The 18,527-nt window shown below is 38.4% G+C and overlaps 1 protein-coding gene across 1 annotated transcript in view; it reads left to right on the forward strand.

Annotated features, from left to right (window-relative positions):
- LOC150088255 (intermembrane lipid transfer protein VPS13A-like) overlaps positions 1 to 18,527 on the forward strand; it is a 3,009,916-nt gene that overhangs the window by 1,633,865 nt on the left and 1,357,524 nt on the right. The window contains exon 44 of the mRNA XM_090370087.1: positions 11,304 to 11,415. Coding sequence (XP_090226213.1) covers positions 11,304 to 11,415 — 112 coding nt within the window. The remainder of the gene's footprint in view (positions 1 to 11,303; positions 11,416 to 18,527) is intronic.

Below are 18,527 nucleotides of genomic sequence, written 5' to 3' on the forward strand. Positions count from 1 at the left end.
CTAGTCTACAGACACTGTAATTTGCAAAACTTAAGCCTTTCATCGTAAGAGCACCCCTTTGTTTCATTCACTGATCTTGTTGCCCTTCTCTGCACTCGTTCCAGCAGCTCCTTCCTAAAATGAGGCCTCCAAACCTGTATACAGTACTCAAAGTGTGGTGCCTGACCATTGCCTTATACAAGGGGATAATCAACTCCTTATACCTGCTAGAAAAATTCCTGTATATCATTGACAAGACACCATGAGCTACTCTTACAGACCGTCGGCACTGCTCAGAAAACTTCATATCTACCTGCACAATTACCCCCAGGTCCTTTTCATTCTCTACCACAGAGTTTATACATTACTCTGAGGTTACTTCTTCCCATATGCAGTACTTTACATTTGTCAATGTTAAACTTTATTTGGCACCTCTCATCCCATCTGCTCAACTTTTCTAGATCCGGTTGCGGCAGCATACTGTAATGAGTGCCCTTAGCAACCCTGCCAACCTTCGTATAGTCTGCAAATTTGGACATTAAGCTTGATATACCATTATCAATATCATTTATATATATATAAAAAAAAACAATGGACCCAACACTGAGCCATGAGGGACTCCACTAATAACATTTGTCCACGATGAGCAGTATCCATTGTTTACCACTCTTTGTCTTCTCCAACTCAACCATCCCTTTATCCAAAGCAGCAATTTACCTCCAATGCCACACTGCTCCAGTTGGTGCAGCAGTCTTCCATGTGCAACAGTATCAAAAGCCTTTCAAAGATCCAAATATGCGATATCAAAGTTATTCCCTGCATCCAGTTCCTTTGTAACTAGACACCATAGTATCCAATCAAATTGACTTTCCCTTAACAAAACCATGCTGTGTCCGAGCTATAATTCAAGACTTGTCTAGATGATCCTGCAGTGCTTCTATAACCAGTGCCTCCATTCATTTTCCTGGATCAGAAGTTAAAGTAACAGGTCTATAATTACTTGTGTCGCCCTTTGATCCTCCTTTGTGAATTGGGGTCACATTTGCACATCTCCAGTCCATGGGTAACTCCCCTGAGTCCAAGGAAACTCTCATAAATATGGCTAAGTGTTTGCTTACTTCCTTTGTTGCCTCCTTTAATATAACTGGATAGATTCCATCACCCCGGGTGCCTTTTTTTTTATTTATCTTCAAAAATTTCTCCTCCACTTTCCTCTCAGTTATTACAAAATCATCTAGCTCACTGCCAGTTTAATTCAACTCTGACATTCCCCTCCCAAATAACTCCTGTGTGAATGTAGATGCAAAATATTCATTTAGTTTTTTAGTCACCTGAGCAGGATCATCAACAGCTGAACTATCAATATCCAGTGGACCAATCTGTTTCATCCCTTTCCTTCTAGAGTTTACATAGTAAAGCATTATTTGCTGTTTTTCTTTGTATCCTTTGCCAAAGATTTCTCATAATCTGCCTTTGCCTGCCTAATCTCCTTGAGTTGGTTACAGACCAGCTTATATCTGTCATAGGCTTCCATGTCACCCATTAATTTGTATGTATCCCTGCATTTTTCTTCTCTGCCATATGTCTCATTAGTTCATCTAACATCGATTTAGGCCTAAACATTGAACAATATTTCTTAGTTGGTATGTAAAGCCTAGTAGCTTCCAAGATTAATTCTTGGAATGCCTCTCATTTTGAATTTGCTATTGGTAACATCATCAGTTGGTCCACCGGTAAAGAATTTAAATACTGTCTCAGAACACAGCGATCATATTTACGAAAACAAAATCCCTTCCCTTTACCCCTGATGATAATTACCTCTTCGAGTAAATCCCACTTCAGCACAGTTTGGTCACTACCACCTAGTGATTCCTTTATCTGGAGATTCTTAATGCATGAAGAATCACTACTGATAATCAGATCAAAAGTATTACTTCCTCTAGTTGCCTCCCGTATATGCTGATATAGAAAACAATCGTCCAATAAATCCACCATGCTAGTGTGTGAGTGACAACTCACAAATTCCAGTCATTATCTCGGATTTTAAAATCCCCCATTATAAGACTCTCTGATTTACTGGCCCACTCTATTTCCCTGTACAGTTTCTTATTATACTCATCAGAGTAATTAGGCCTATAATACACTCCTACTCTCAATTTTGATCTTATGTAACACTAAACTGAGTCAACACTGCACTGTCTAGTGATGTCGACTGGCTTCACTTCCTTGGATTTTATGTGTTTCTTAACTAATAGCATAACCTCTCCTCCCTTCCTGTCCTTTCTGTACACATTGTACTCCCCAAATCCCAGTACTGCATTCCTTATATCTGTGTGACACCACGTCTTGGATATCCCTGCAATATCTGCCTTTGATGTGTTGAGAAATACCTCAAATTCATCAAATGTATTCAACAAACTTCTAGCATTGGTGTATATGCAAATATACCTGCACCTGTTCCTATTCTTAGCTACCCTAACACAACCCATTTGTTTACTTGTACCGAAATGACTCCCAGCATCCTCTGAAATATCCTGAATCTTGTTTTGCAGGCTGCTGCTCATTCCAATAGAAGCATTGCAAGGATAACTTTGAGTTTTGCCAGTGGCTACTGTTAATCTATTAGTCCTTGTATCCTCCCAAGCTAGCAGTTTTCTGACCCACCAAGCACTGCCTCGAGAGCATCAGCAAATATTCTTGCACCCTTTCTATTTAAGTGTATTCCATCACTGTAGAAGCAGTCTCCTGTTAACAAGCCGTCAAAAAAATTCTACTGCTTGAGCCTTGCACAATCTCTCCAGTTCTGAATTGATTGACAAGGCTCTCATCATATACTCCCTCGTATCGCGTCTGGGTAGAATTGCAGACACTTTCAAATTCAACCCTAATTCACGGCTTTTTTTTTTCAACAGTGACCTGTACTTGTTATGTAATTCCACTGGTCTTATTGTAGTTTTAAATGTTTTTCACCAACCTTATGTAGAAATAAAACACAAAGAAAACGAAAACTGGAATCTTGATAACTATGTATTTATAATAAATTATATTTGCCTGTATTTACAATAAATTATATTTTACTTTACAAGTAAAATATATGAAATATACATTAAAATATACTGGGTTAAGAACAATAAAATACATTAAAATATACTAAATTAAAAGCGATAAAACTATAGCTTTTGAAGGCTCCTGCCTTCTTCTTCAGCAGTATTTTCTTCTTCTTCAGCAGTATTTTCTTTGTTCTGCGGTGCGTCTTTAAATACCAGCAGGTTCACGGTACTCGTCACGTGTTTCATTCCCACGTGTTCCGTTCTCTTGTGTTATGGAATCGGAAGTGGCTCGAGAGTGGGTCATGTGGAACCGTTCATCCCTTCTGAGGATAGTAGCCTCAAAGAGGGGATGGATCCGTGTTCCTCTATCTCTGTTAGTGTTCACTGTGGAACAGATCCGCAAACTCTCGAGCCACTTGCGGTCCCAGAACTTATGCGCCCGATCGGTGATGATAGCATCGTCCGGGGAGATCTGGTGCTGCTTCTCCCAAAAATGCTCGGCCACGGCGGACTTACCATAGTTCGCACTTCTTATTGCCTTAGTGTGCTCCCCCAGATGATCTTTGAGATGGCGTTTTGTTTCCTTTACATAACAGGCGTTTTGGGAAAAGCAGCACCAGATCTCCCTGGACGAGGCTATCATCACCGATCGGGCGCATAAGTTCTTGGACGACCACAATTGGCTCGAGAGTTTGCAGATCTGTTCCACAGTGAACATTAATAGAGATAGAGGAACGTGGATCCATCCCCTCTTTGAGGCTACTATCCTCAGAAAGGAATGAACGGTTCCACATGACCCACTCTCGAGCCACTTCCGATTCCATAACACAAGAGAACGGAACACGTGGGAATGAAACAAGTGATGAGTACCGTGAACCTGCTGGTATTTAAAGACACCGCAGAACAAAGAAAATACTGCTGAAGAAGAAGGCAGGAGCCTTTGAAAGCTATAGTTTTATCGCTTTTAATTTAGTATATTTTAATGTATTTTATTGTTCTTAACCCAGTATATTTTAATGTATATTTCATATATTTTAGTTATAAAGTTAAATATAATTTATTGTAAATACAGGCAAATATAATTTATTATAAATACATAGTTATCAAGATTCCAGTTTTCGTTTTCTTTGTGTTTTATTTCTACATAAGGTTGGTGAAAAACATTTAAAACTACGATATGAATATACCCAACCTCAGAGGCCTGTTTGAAGAATTCCACTGGTCTCCTACTCTTAATATCATTAGTGCCCACGTGTACAACAGTATCACCTTTTGTGCCCTTAAAAGATGATATCTGCTCTACAATGTTATCAACCTTTGCCCCTGGCAGACATACCCTGGTCCTGTTCCACCTATCCTTTTTAAATAGTATGTAAAAGTTTCCCTGACAATGGAGTCACCGACAACTACTGGTTCCTGTGGGACCAGCGCATTCTGCCTTGGGGGTTGCCACTGTTTTGCATGATGATCAAGTGCAAGCTCTGTCATTGATGTGGGCAGCTGAGAGCTTGATGGGCCCCTCAATTTAAATCCTTCGAGGGCATCCGCCGTGTCCTTCAAGCTCTCATATTGGCCCATAAGAATTCTGAGTGCCTGATTTCCTCACACTCCTTACATCGCACACACACATACACACACACACAAAGACATCCCCCTTGGCAATATCATGGCCTGTACCTGATTGCTCCACAAAGCAGTGCATTTTAAAAGGCTGGGATTCATGGGGTAACTGCCCCCCCCCCCTCAGTTTTCTCCTGAACCACAGCACTCCCATTTGCTTGAGCGTTTTGCTTTGCTGCTCTGGTCTGGGTCATGATTTCGATTCAATTTCAATAAAATTTCAATTTCAGTAGAAAATTATATCCCCAAACTTGTATCCCAATGCAGTATAACATTATATATCTATATATATATATATATATATATTTTTTTTTTTTTTTTTTTTTCAGTATTTCAATTCAATTTTGATTCAATTTCAATAAAATTTCAATTTCAGTAGAAAATTATATCCCCAAACTTGTATCCCAATGCAGTTATAACACTATATATCTATTTATATATATATATATATATTTTTTTTTTTTTTCAGTATTGAGTATTAATATCCGAGTTTCAAGTTATGTATTTATTAATAATGTTACGTTTGTAAACTCCAAGTCGTTATATGTATTTAGTTAAAAAGTACAGTTTAATTGACAATGAAGTTTAACAAGATTAATAAATTTTACTGATTAATTGATAGTATTATATACTATACTATACTAAGTTAACGCAATCTAGTACGGTATATAACGTCATATCGTATAACAATGGCGGCAATTTACGAACGGTAAATCTTAAGTATTAATTAACTTCCAAAATCTCACTGTCTCAATTGAGAATAACCAAGGATCTTAACTAGGTCTATAAGCTACTATTAGAAAATAATTTATTATAACAATTAGTCAATAAAGCGGCTAAATATAGCTAAAAACATCCGCTCGCCAGAGCTGCAAAACTTGTAAAACACGTGGATTGGATACCATTACCGATACTAAGTAATAACCTACAAAATCTCTATATAATTTAAAATTTAAACTAAGTATCGTAACTAGGAATATAAAGCTACTCAAAAAAATAAGTCAATATGCCAATTTAAGTTAATAAAACAGAAAAAACTTCTCTAGTTTCCGGAGCCATAAAAACTTCACCTGCACAAAGCTACTCTCAAAATTATTTTTGGCCTTCAGATCCTTTATGCCCACATAATAGTATCCAGTCATATTGGTCAGACAAGACCTCCCTTTAACAAACCCATGCTGTGTTTAACTATTACTGCAGTCTTCTCTAAATGATCCTGCAGTGCTTCTTTAACCAGTGATGCCATTATTTTCCCCGGAACATATGTTAAACTAACAGGTCTATAGTTACTTGTGTCACCTTTTGAGCCCCCTTTGTGAATTGTGATACATTTGCACACCTCCAGTCCATGGGGACCTTCCCTGAGTCCAAGAAAGCCCTCATAATTATGGCTTAGAGCTTGCTTACTTCCTCTGCTGCCTCCTTTAATATAACTGGATAGACCCTGTTTGAACATGTTGCTGTAGAAAACAGTCATCCAATAAATCCACAAAAGTCTTGCTATTGTGCGAGTGATGAATACCTGTTTTTTTATGTTTAACTTCAACAATTTCTCCTCCAATTTGCTCTCAGTTATTACAAAATCACTTAGCTCACTGTTAGATTTTGATAAACGTCTGGCACTCCCCTCATTGAATAACTCCTCATATGTGAATTAGATACAAAATATTCATTTAGTTTGTTAGCTATGTGAACAGGATCATCAACAGTTAAACCATTGATATCAAGTGGCCCAAACTGATTCATTCCTTTCCTTCTAGAGTTTACATAAATCAAGAACTCTTTGCTGTTTTTCTTTGCATCCTTTGCCAATGATTTCTCGTAATCTGCCTTTGCTTGCTTAACCTCCTTTGTGACTTGGTTACAGACCAGCTTATATCTATCATAGGTTTCTGTCACCTGTTAATTTATATGTATCCCATGTATTTTTCTTCTCTGCCACATGTCTCATTAGTTCATCTGACGTCTGTTTATGCCTAAACCTTGAACAATATTTCTTAGTTGGTATGGAAAGCCTATTAGCTTCCAAGATTAATTCTTTGAATGCTTCCCATTTTGAATTTGCTGTTGGTAACATCATCAGTTGGTCCCGCCATATAGAATTTAAATACTGTCTCAGACCTCCATAATCGCTTTTACGAAAGCAAAATCCCTTCCCCTTACCCCCGATGGTAGTTACCTCTTTGAGTAAATATCACTTTAGCTCGCTGTGATCGCTTCCCATTAGTGGTTCCTTTATCTGCAGATTCCTACTGCATGAAGAATCACTACTGACAATTCATTCAGTTTAGCAGTTACCCGAGCATGATCATCAAGAGTCAACCCATCTATGTTAAGTGGTCCAATCTGATTCATCCCTTTATTTCTAGAGTTTACATAAGTAAAGAACTCTTTCTTGTTTTTCTTTGCATCCTTTGTCAAAGATGTCTCGTCATCTGCCTTCACCTGCCTAACCTCCTATGTGACTTGATTACAGACTAGTTTATGCCAAAGGCTTCTGTGTCAACTGATAATTTATATGCATCCCATACATTTTTCTTCTCTGCCACAACCCGCCTTCTCTGCCATGTCTTCTCTGACATCTATTTAGGCCTAAACCTTGAACAGTATTTCTTAGTTGGAATGAAAAGCCTAGCAGCCTCCAAAATTAAGTCCCTGAAGCCTTCCCATATAGAATTCAACATTGGTAACATCATCAGTTTAACCCACTATACAGAATTTGAAAACTGTCTGGGACCCCTGTTATCACCTTTACAAAAACAAAAGCCCTTCTTTTTAGACTTGATGGTAGTTACATCTTTAAGTAATTCCCACATCAGTATATTGTGATCACTGTCACCCAGTGGTTCCTTTATCTGCAAATTCTTAATGCCTGACTAATCACTACTGATAATCAGATCAAGAATATTACTCCCTCTAGTTGCCCCTTGAACATGTTGCTGTATATTACTCCCTCTAGTTGCCCCCTGAACATGTTGCTGTAGAAAACAGTCATCCAGTAAATCCACAAAAGTCTTGCTATTGTGCGAGTGACCAATACACAAATTCCAGTCAATATCGGGAAAGTTAAAATCCCCCATTAGAAGACATTCTGATTTACTGGCCCCCTCTTATTTCTCTGCACAATTGCTCATTATACTCATCAGATTCATTAGGCCTATAACACACACCTACTTTCATTTTTCCTTTTTCATTTTTCATTTTTTTCATTTTTCCTTCCCAACTTGCCCTTATTGCAACACTACTCCAATTTGTATTGCAATCTTTTATGTGCTACAGTATCAAAACCTTCCTGAAATCTAAGTATACAATGCATTCCACCAAACAGACTCGGCAGTGCATTATCTACCAACATTAATTGGATGCACTTCCTTAGATTTTATGTGTTTCTTAACTAATAGCATAACCCTTCCTCCCTTCCTATCCTGTCTAATCTTTCTGTACACATTATACTCCCCAAATTCCAATTCTGCACCGCTTATATCTGTTGACACCACATCTCTGATATTCCAACAATATCTGCCTTTGATGTCTTGATTAGCACTTCAAGCTCATGAAATTTATTAACTATACTCCTAGCATTGGTGTACATGCAAGTATACATGCACCTGTTCCTACTCTTAGTTACCCTAACACAGCCCATGGATTTATCTGTTTCACTATTACTCCCAGCAGTCCTGGAAATCTCCATTACCTTGCTTTCCAGGATGCTGCTCATTCTAATAGAAGCAGTGAAGAATCACTTTTGCCTCTGCCTGCGGCTACTGTTAACTTTTTAGTCTTTGTATCTCCCCCAAGCTAGTAGTTTTCTGACCCACCTAACACTGCCTCGATAGCATCAGCAAATATTCTTGCACCCTTTCTATTTAAGTGTACCCATCCCTGTAGAAGCCATCTCTCCTGTCAACAAGCACAGACCAGGCAGAAGAAAATTCTAGCCCTTGAGCCTTGCACAATCTCTCCAGGGCCGAATTGATCGATAAAGCTCTCCTCCTATACTCCCTCCTATCGTATTTGGGCAGAATTGCAGACACTTTCACATTCAACCCTAACTTGGCACTTTCTTTCAATATTGACCTGTACTTGTTGAGTAAATCTGCAGATATCTTACTCTTAATGTCATTTGTTAAAATGACATTACTCTTAATGTCATTTGTTCCAATTTTTACAACAATATCACCTTTTGCACCCTTAAAAGATATCTCCTCTACAAGGTCATCAACTTTTGCCCCTGGCAGACATACCTTAGTAGTAGTAGTAATAGTAATGATGCTAGAAAACAATCTGTTACAGCATCAGCCAAAAAAACTAAGACTTCCCATTTCACCTGTCCATTCTATCTAATAGGTTATCTTGAATTTATTCAAACCATTCCCCTCTATAACACCAAATGGGAGTTTCTTCCAATGTTCAACCACCCTCTGGCTAAAGGCAAAATTTTACAATCCAACTTGCAAGCATCCTTCCTCTGTTTAATTTATCATTAATTTACAATCTGTTACAGCATCAGCCAAAAAAACTAAGACTTCCCATTTCACTTGTCCATTCTATCTAATAGGTTATCTTGAATTTATTCAAACCATTCTCCTCTATAACACCAAATGGGAGTTTCTTCCAATGTTCAACCACCCTCTGGCCAAAGGCAAAATTTTACAATCCAACTTGCAAGCATCCTTCCTCTGTTTAATTTATGCCCCTTTCTCCTATCTTTCCTTTGCAACAGGAAGCTGCTTAATTTATGTTCACCCTTCCTGTTGCTTGGCCTTCACATAGGAGGAAGGATACCGTTAGCATTGAATTTACTCAATCCATTCAAGGCCTTAAACACCTTATCCACATCTTTGTAGTCTCCAGCTGCAATTTTCAAAACTGAAGTCTTTCATGGTAAGGGCACTCTTTTATTTGTATCACTAATCTTGTTGCTGTTCTCTGCACTCATTCCAATAGGTCTACATCTTTCCTAAAATGAAACAGACCTGTATGTATTCAAGATGTTGCCTAACCAGTGCCTTATAGAAAGCAATAATCCAGTCCCTATCCCTGCTGGAAAAATTCCTTTATATCATTCACAAAACCGAATAAAAGCTGCACTATCATCTACCTGTACTACTCAAAGAACTTCATATCTTCATATTCCCTAGCCCTGAGTGTGTTAACACATAGCTGGTAATTAATCTGGGATTACTGTTCCCCATGTGATCTACCTTGTATTTTTCAATACCAGACTTCATTTGACACTTCTCAATACATCTGCCCAATTTTTCTAGTTCTTGTTGCACTAGCATGCCCTGATTACTGTGATTAACTACCTTGCAAACATTAATTTAAGCCTGATATGTGTTTATCAATATCATTCATAAATATAGAAAACAACAATAGGCTCAGCAAGCAATGAAACCTTGGGGACTTTGCTAACAATATTTGCCTAAGAAGAGCAGTGCCCATTGATAACCATTTCATCTTTCACTCATCCATCCCTTTACCCATACCAACAACTTGCCCTTATTGCAACACTACTCCAATTTGTATTGCAATCTTTTATGTGCTACAGTATCAAAACCTTTCTGAAATCTAAGTATACAATGCATTCAGTTCCTTTTTAATTGTGTCGAGGCCTCCGTAGCCGAGTGGGCAGGAGCGGGAGTGCAGTAGCACACGCTCTTTGAGTAGACCGGGGTTCAAGCCCCTGACTGGTGAATACGGTCGGTCTGCCAACCCGCACTGGACCAGCGTGGCAGATTATGGTCCATTTCCCTCAACATGAATTGTTGAGGAGGCTTCCATCCTGCAGTGGGTTGATAATGGCTGCACTTTACTTTTTTATCCAGTCTGTGACTGCATTATAACTGCATTCCTGTCTAGATGGTTCTTCATTACTTCTTAAGTCCATTATTATCCGAGAACAGAAGTCAAGCTTACAGGTGTGTGATTACTCATGTGTCTCTCTCTTTGATTCCCCATTTGTGAATTGGAGACATATTTACACATCTTCAGTCCTCCCCTGAATCCAGCAGGGATGCTCTCATAATCTCATAATATAACTAGATAGAGTCCATCCACTCTAGGTATCTTATTTAAATTTTGTTTCAACAATTTTTTCTTCCACTTTCCTTTCACTTATCACAAAATCATTCAGCTCCTCCCCGCTAGCATTTGACCAATTTCTGGCATCCTGACCTCTAAAAAATTTCTTAATGTGTGAATGTAGATGCAAAATAACCATTCAGTTTTTGTCCACAATTTCAGCAGGATCGTCAACAGTTAATCCATTCCTATCTGGTGGCCAGTGTGATTCAAGCTCTTCTTTTTACTGTTTACATAAGTAGTATTTTCCAGAGAATTCTTGTAATCTGTCATAACTTGCTTAATCCCCTTCGTGATTTGTTTGAAGACTAGTTTATATCTACTGTAGGCATACGTATCATCTGATAATTTATATGCATCCCATGTATTTTTCTTCACTGCCACAAGTCTCATCAGTTCATCTGACATCCATTTAAGTCTGCGCCTTGAACCATATCTCTTAGTTGGTGTCAAGAGTTGGTATCCTCATAGTTTCTATGAGGACATCTGTGAATGTTTCCCATTTACGATTGGTTTTTATTCATTCATTCATTCATTTTAGAATTCATTTTGAAATTCATTCATTTTTAGAAAACTTCTCCACTAATGCTGATAGTCCCCATATCCAGTTGTTTTCCTCCTCCCATTCTTTTCCTGTTTTATATTAATGAGCTTCTTCCACTAACTGAAAATCTTATTCATAGTTTGCATCCGAAAGAGATAGAGAGAGAGAGAGAGAGAGAGAGAGAGAGAGAGAGAGAGAGAGAGAGAGAGAGAGTGTTACCAATAGGTTCGGTCAGGTGGACTGTCTAGAAGCCAGCCTGTGAACACTGTTTTAGAGCTGTACTCTCAAAATGTAAAGTGGATTGGATCCTGCCATGATACCTGCCATAAACTCAAAAAACATCAATCATACTCCATGAAGAAAGAGATGGGGGTTACTGGAGCTTTGCTCTGCTACTACACATGGGTTATGCCACTGCAAATGTACAATACCACCAGTTGAATCTGTGTCATGTGGACACCCCACCTTGATCCCTGCATATATTGGTTTGCCCCTGAGCAGTCACCTCTAGTACTAATAATAATATTTCAGACATGCACGTGGGAGTTGTACCCATTGTTACTAACCATCTCTCCATTGTGAAGGTGTGGACAAAGAATTTCAGTGTTGCAGAATGACTGGACTAAAGCAAAATCTGGTCCACTTGATTTACAAGTGTCACCAGATTATCAGATCCATCAGTGTTTTACACTCCCAGGTAACAAGCCATATCTTAAAGAATGTCTATGACAAATCTAAAAGAATACTGTGACAAATCTCAAGGACCAAACTCTCCTCCCACATGGAAGTGTAGTGATTCTGGTGCACTCAAGAGTGTTTCATTCACAAAGATTTCTCTTAAAAAATACCAGTTGCTGTTTGTAATATACTGGGAATTGCATTAATTTCTGTACATCTTTCTCCAAACTACACGTCAGTGTTCTCCCGAGAAAATTTTGCCAGCCGGGAGGCATCATGAAGTAGCCGGCTGGGGGAAGTGTAATACTTTGCAATATTATAAAATTTTCTGTTATTTATAAATGTGACTTAAGCGATCCAGAGCAAAGATTAATTGCATAATTTTACATTATATGCTCCTGTCACATTTATCTCAATTGCATAGTATGTTCAAATTAATATTGATCGACATCAATGAGCAGTACCATATGGTACCGTGAGAATCACTTAAATTTTAAGCTGGGAAATCAGTTACATTCACAGGGCAGTGCACCCATTCAATAGGTCCTGGGGATAACACTGCCTGTACCACCAGTGAATCCTGAAAACTTCTAAGATAACTGCTGACCCTTTTTGCTTATTAGGTGACACTAGTGGCCGCCACCAATTATGGAAATCTCCTCATGTAGATAGAAGAGACAGATTATAGTATCTTTATTGGACTAGCAAAACCTTACATTATCACCGGGTCACCCACTCATATACAATTTTTTGACAGGTTCCACCTCAACTATCGATGTTTATATATGCTCCCCATTCTATTCCCAACCATAGAGTGGAGTACAAAACAGCCTTCTTGGCAGCATTAATTTTCATATCATCTGTATGTTATAAAGAGCAATGTCATGACACAGAGAAAATTGGAAAATGTCTAAAGCAGATTGGTAGGAATTTTCAGCAACCATTTTTCTTTTTAAATCAAGTTATGCAGAATCAACTCATGGATAATGTGTCCAAATATGTAACTAAGGAAATGCTAGAAGTGTTTACCAAAACAATACCTTAGTCATATAATATGCATTAATCAGTGGTGGAATGACTCATTCAATAAAACAAGCAAGAAAGAAATGAAACCTGGAACTTATTTTGCATGCACTGTACAACAGCAAATCTCATTAATTGTAAAAGAATAAAAGCCAAGCCAAAAGCAAGTAAGGTGAACAGCAAAAAAAAAAAAAAAAAAAATTTTTTTTTTTTTTTTTTTTTACGTAAACCCAAAAAGGTATTAGAGGTATTAGAAACTATATCACAAGAGGTATTAGAAACTATATTACTAAGTGCAGTGCATGGGTTGAAGGTTGAGAATATGAAAGTTCTTTGTTGACATTAGACTTGAACTTCTGTAGATTGTCCTTTTCAGAAAATATGTGTGAAGGAAGGTTGTTCCAGAGAATGGAAGCAGAAACAGAACATCTATAAGTCAGAGAGTAGAGAGACTCTGTTAGAGATGAGTCATTAATTAACCTAACTGCCCTCTCTTTTTAATGGAATCTAGAAGCCTCAGAGAAGTTTAGGAGGCACCATCTCAGATGTGGGAACAATATTCCATAGGGCTGATTTGTACAGAGTGAATGCTGTTTGGAAAAAAAGTAACACCAAGAGCAAAAGAGAAAAACCAAGTTTTTTAGATGCAGAGGAAGTGATATTTGTAATGTGCTTATGCCAAGAGAGATTAGAAGTCAAGTTATCTTTGATCAAAATAACAACTAAGTTATCTTTGCCCACCAGAGTAATACCTGGAAATCAGCATTAATGGAATTGGTAGTGGATATTTGAGAAGTTCAGCCTGTTTGTACAGTAAAAGGTTTCTCAAACTGGAAGGTGGAATGCAATGTGCTATCATCAGCAAAACTATGAATACGATTTCTTGTCAATGCAAGAAGGTCATTAATGTACAAGATGAAAAGAGTGGGAGAAAGAACTGAACCTTGGGGAACACCAGCATTAGTGGGGAAGATAGAAGACATAGAACCATCTACTATCACCTGCAGTGAGCAGTCAGAAAGAGAAAACTGGATACTAAATTACAAAAAACAGATGGCAAACTATAAGATGGAAACTTGTTTAGAAGACCTTTATGCCAAACACGATCAGAAGCCTTTGAAATGTCAAGAGCAACTGCTTGTGTTTCACCAAACTTTTCCATTGAATTTGTCCATAGTTGGGTAAAATAAGCCAAAATATCACCAGTGGAACAACACTGATAGAATCCATACTGGCAATTGCTCATCAGATGGAAGGTTTCTAGATAGTTTAAGAGTTGGCAGTTAATTCATTTCTCCATTACTTTAGAAAGAATAGAAGTAATTGGATGGGAGGGATTTGTCACCCTTTTTAGGAACTTGCTGGATATGAGCAAATTTCCAAGCAAAAGAAAAAACACCTCTGGAATAAGAAAGTGAAAAAAGGTGACACAGAACAGGAGTAAATTTAGGAGCACAGATTTTGAGAAAAAGTAGAGAAATACCATCAGACCTGGAGTTGTCTTAGCATCAAGCTTCTTCAAAATCCTTCTTACATCCTGTTGATGGAAGACCACAGGAAGCATTAAATGGAATGTACTTAGAATGGTGAGAGATGGTTTATCAAGATCATCAATACAACAGTTGGAAGAAAAACATGATGCTATTAGGTTAGCTTTTTCTTTTTGGCTGAAGTGGCAATAGAACTATCTGGTTTTTTGACACAGGTAGTAGTAGTAGTAGTAGTGGCATGTGATGCAAGAAAGCAAGTGTATGACCTTATGGAGCATCAGCCAAAAAAAAATAAATAAATAAAATAAAAAAAATAAAACACACCATTCCTTCCAAATGCCTGTCCAGTTCCTCCTTAAATTTATTCAACCTATCAATTTCCACAACGAGAGATGGAAGTTTGTTCCAACAATTAACCACCCCCTGGCAAATTTACGCACATCTATTCTACATCTGCCCCTTCTTATTTTGAATTTATGCCATCTTAGGTTAGTAATCTGAACAAGTGGAAGGATCCCATCAGAATTCAGCGTGCTCAACCCATTCAAGGCCTTATACATCTCAATCAGATCACCGCGCAGGTGCCTAGTCTCCAGTCACTGCAATTTGCAGAATTTAAGCCTCTCTTGGTAAGAGGATCCCTTCATTCTCCTCACCAATCTTGTTGCCCTTCTTTGTACATGCTCAAGCAAATCAACATCCTTCCTAAAATGAGGCCTCCACACCTGTACGCAGTACTCAAGGTGTAGCCTGAATATTGCCTTATACAGAGGGACAATCACCTCCTTTTCCCTGCTAGCAAAATTCCTATATATCATTGACAAAACCCCATGACCTGCCCTGGCAGCCTGTCTGCATTGTCAGAAAACTTTATATCTAACTGCACAATTACTCCCAGGTCTTTTTCATTTTCTACCACCTTAAGTGTAGTACCACACGGTTGGTACGTTTCTCTGAGCTTACTTCTACCCATATGCAGTACTTTGCATTTTTCAAGGTTAAACTTCAGTTGCCACTTTTTAGCCCATCTGCCCAAATTATCTAGATCTTGTTGCAGTAGCACACTGCCAATACTGTCATTAACAACCCTGCCAACCTTTGTATCATCTGCAAACTTCGACATTAAGCCTGATATACCTTCATCAATATCATTGATAAATAAACGAAACAACAGAGGACCCAACACCGAACCCTCTGGGACTCTACTAATAACATTAGTCCACGAAGAGCAGCACCCATTAATTACCACCCTCTGTCTTCTCCCACTTACCCTTAATACCATTCTACTCCAATTTGTACAATAGTCTTCCCTGTGCAACATTGTCAAAAGCTTTCTTGAAATCCAAATATATGATATCAAAATTATTTTTTGCATCCAGTTCCTTTGTAACCACATCATAATATCCTATCAAATTTGTCAGACAAGATTTTCCCTTAACAAACCCATGCTGTGTTATTGCTGCAGTCTTATCTAGATGATCCTGCAATGCATCTTTAACCAGTGACTCCATTATTTTACCCGGAACAGAAGTTAAACTAATTGGTCTGTAATTACTCATGTCACCCTTCGATTCACCTTTGTGAATTGGGGATACATTTGTACATCTCCAGTCCGTGGGAACCTCCCCTGAGTCCAAGGATGCTCTCATAATTATGGCTAAGGGTTTCCTTAGTTGCTTTGCCACCTCCTTTAATATAACTGGATAGATCCCATCCACCCCAGGTGCTTTTCTTATGTTTAATTTCAACAATTTCTCCTCCACTTTACTCTCAGTTATTACAAAATCATTAGTATCCTGCTACAATTTGATAACCTTCTGCCTTATTCAAACCTTAATATTTCCTCATGTGTAAATGTAGATGCAAAATACTCATTCAGTTTGTTTGCTATCTGAGCAGGATCATCAATAGTCGAACCATCGATGTCAAGTGGACCAATCCGATTCACCCCCTTCCTTTTAGAGTTTATATAAGTAAAGAAATCCTTGCTGTTTTTTTTAGCATCTTTTGCCAAGGATTTCTCATAATCTACCTTCACCTGCCTATCCTCCTTTATATGGGAGTGGTGTGTTTTTTTTTTTTTTTTTTTTTGTTTTTTTTTTTGGCTGATGCTGAATAAGCTTGCTTTCTTGCATCATATGCCTCTACTAATGCTAATGCTACAGACTAGCTTATATCTGCCATAGGATTCTGAGTCGCTTGATAATTTATATGCATCCCATGCATTTTTCTTCTCTGTCACGAGTCTCATTAGTTCATTTGATCACCGTTTAGGCCTAAACCTTGAACAATATTTCTTAATAGGTATGAAACGTTTAGTAGCATCCACGATTAATTCCTCGAATGCTTCCCACTTAGAATTTACTCATAACTGGTAACATCGTCAGTTGATCCCACTGTACAGAATTTAAAAACTTTCTGAGACCACTGTACTCACCTTTACCGAAGCAAAAACCTTCCTTTACCCCTGATGGTAATTAAATCTTTAAGTAAATCCCACATCAGTACACTGTGATCACTGCCACCTAGTGGTTCCTTTATCTACAAATTCTTAATACACGAATGATCACTGCTGATAACCAGATCAAGAGTATTACTCTCTGTGGCAGCCTCTCGAACATGCTGCTGCAGAAAACAGTCATCCAATAAATCCACAAAAGTCTGACTAGTGGGTGAGTGACCAAACCACAAGTTCCAATCAATATCTGGGAAGTTAAAATCCCCCATTATAAGAAATTCTGATTTACTAGCCCACTCTATTTCTCTGTACAATTGTTCATTGTACTCATTCGAGTCATTAGGCCTATAACACACTCCTACTCTTATTTTTGCTTTGCAGTGCTTATGTCACACCAAACTGCCTCAACAGTGCACTGTTCATCTATATCAACTGGGTGCACTTCGTTTGATTTTATGTTTTTCTTAATTAACAGCATAACATCTCCTCCCTTTCTATCCTGTCTATCCTTTCTGTACATATTGTACTCCCCAAATTCCAGTTCTGCATTCCTTATATCTGTGTGACACCACGTCTCTGCTATCCCAACAATATCCACCTTTGATGTCTTGACCAACACTTCAAATTCATCAAATTTATTTACTATACTTCTAGCATTGGTATACATGCAAGCATACATGTTCCTATTCCTAGTTACCCTAACACATCCCATATACCCACCTATTTCACGATGACTGCCATCCGTCCCTGAAACCCCGAACACCCCTCGCTCCAGGTCGCTACTTATTCTAACAGAAGTTGTGCAAGAATCACCTTCACCTCTGCCTGTGGCTGCTGTTAATCTTTTATTCCTTGTATCCCCCCAATCTAGCAGTTTTCCGACCCACCTAACACTGCCTCGATAGCATCAGCAAACATTCTTGCACCCTTTCTATTTAAGTGTATCCCATCCCTGTAGAAGCAATCTCTCCTGTTAAAAAGTACAGACCAGGCTGAAAAAAATTCTTCCTCTTGAGCCTTGCACAATCTTTCCAGGGCCGAATTGATTGACAGGGCTCTCATCATATACTCTCTCCTATCATGTCTGGGCAGAATTGCAGACACTTTCAAATTCAACCCTAATTCACGGCTTATTTTCAACAGTGACCTGTACTTGTTAAGAATTCTGCCGGTCTCCTACTCTTAATATCATTAGTGCGAACGTGTTCAACTATATCACCTTTTGAGCCCTTAAAAGATGATATCCGCTTTGCAGGTATCTAGGCTCCACACACTGTAATTTCAAAAACTTAAGCCTTTCTTCGTAAGAGCAACCCATTGTTCCATTCAATAATCTTGTTGCCCTTCTCTGTACTGACTCCAGCAGCGCTACATCATTCCTAAAATGAGGCCTCCAGACCTGTATACAGTACTCAAGGTGTGGTGCCTGACCATTGCCTTATAAAAGGAAATAATTACTCCTTATCCTTGTATACTAGAAAAATTCCTGTATATCATTGACAAGGCACCATGAGCTACTCTTGCGGACCATTTTCACTGCTCAGAAAACTTCATATCTGCCTACACCATTATTCCCAGATCCTTTTCATTCTCCACCACTC

Source organism: Mastigoproctus giganteus, chromosome 3 (genome assembly GCF_048544385.1).
Source record: "Mastigoproctus giganteus isolate SK-2022 chromosome 3, ASM4854438v1, whole genome shotgun sequence".
Taxonomy (NCBI): domain Eukaryota; kingdom Metazoa; phylum Arthropoda; class Arachnida; order Uropygi; family Thelyphonidae; genus Mastigoproctus; species Mastigoproctus giganteus.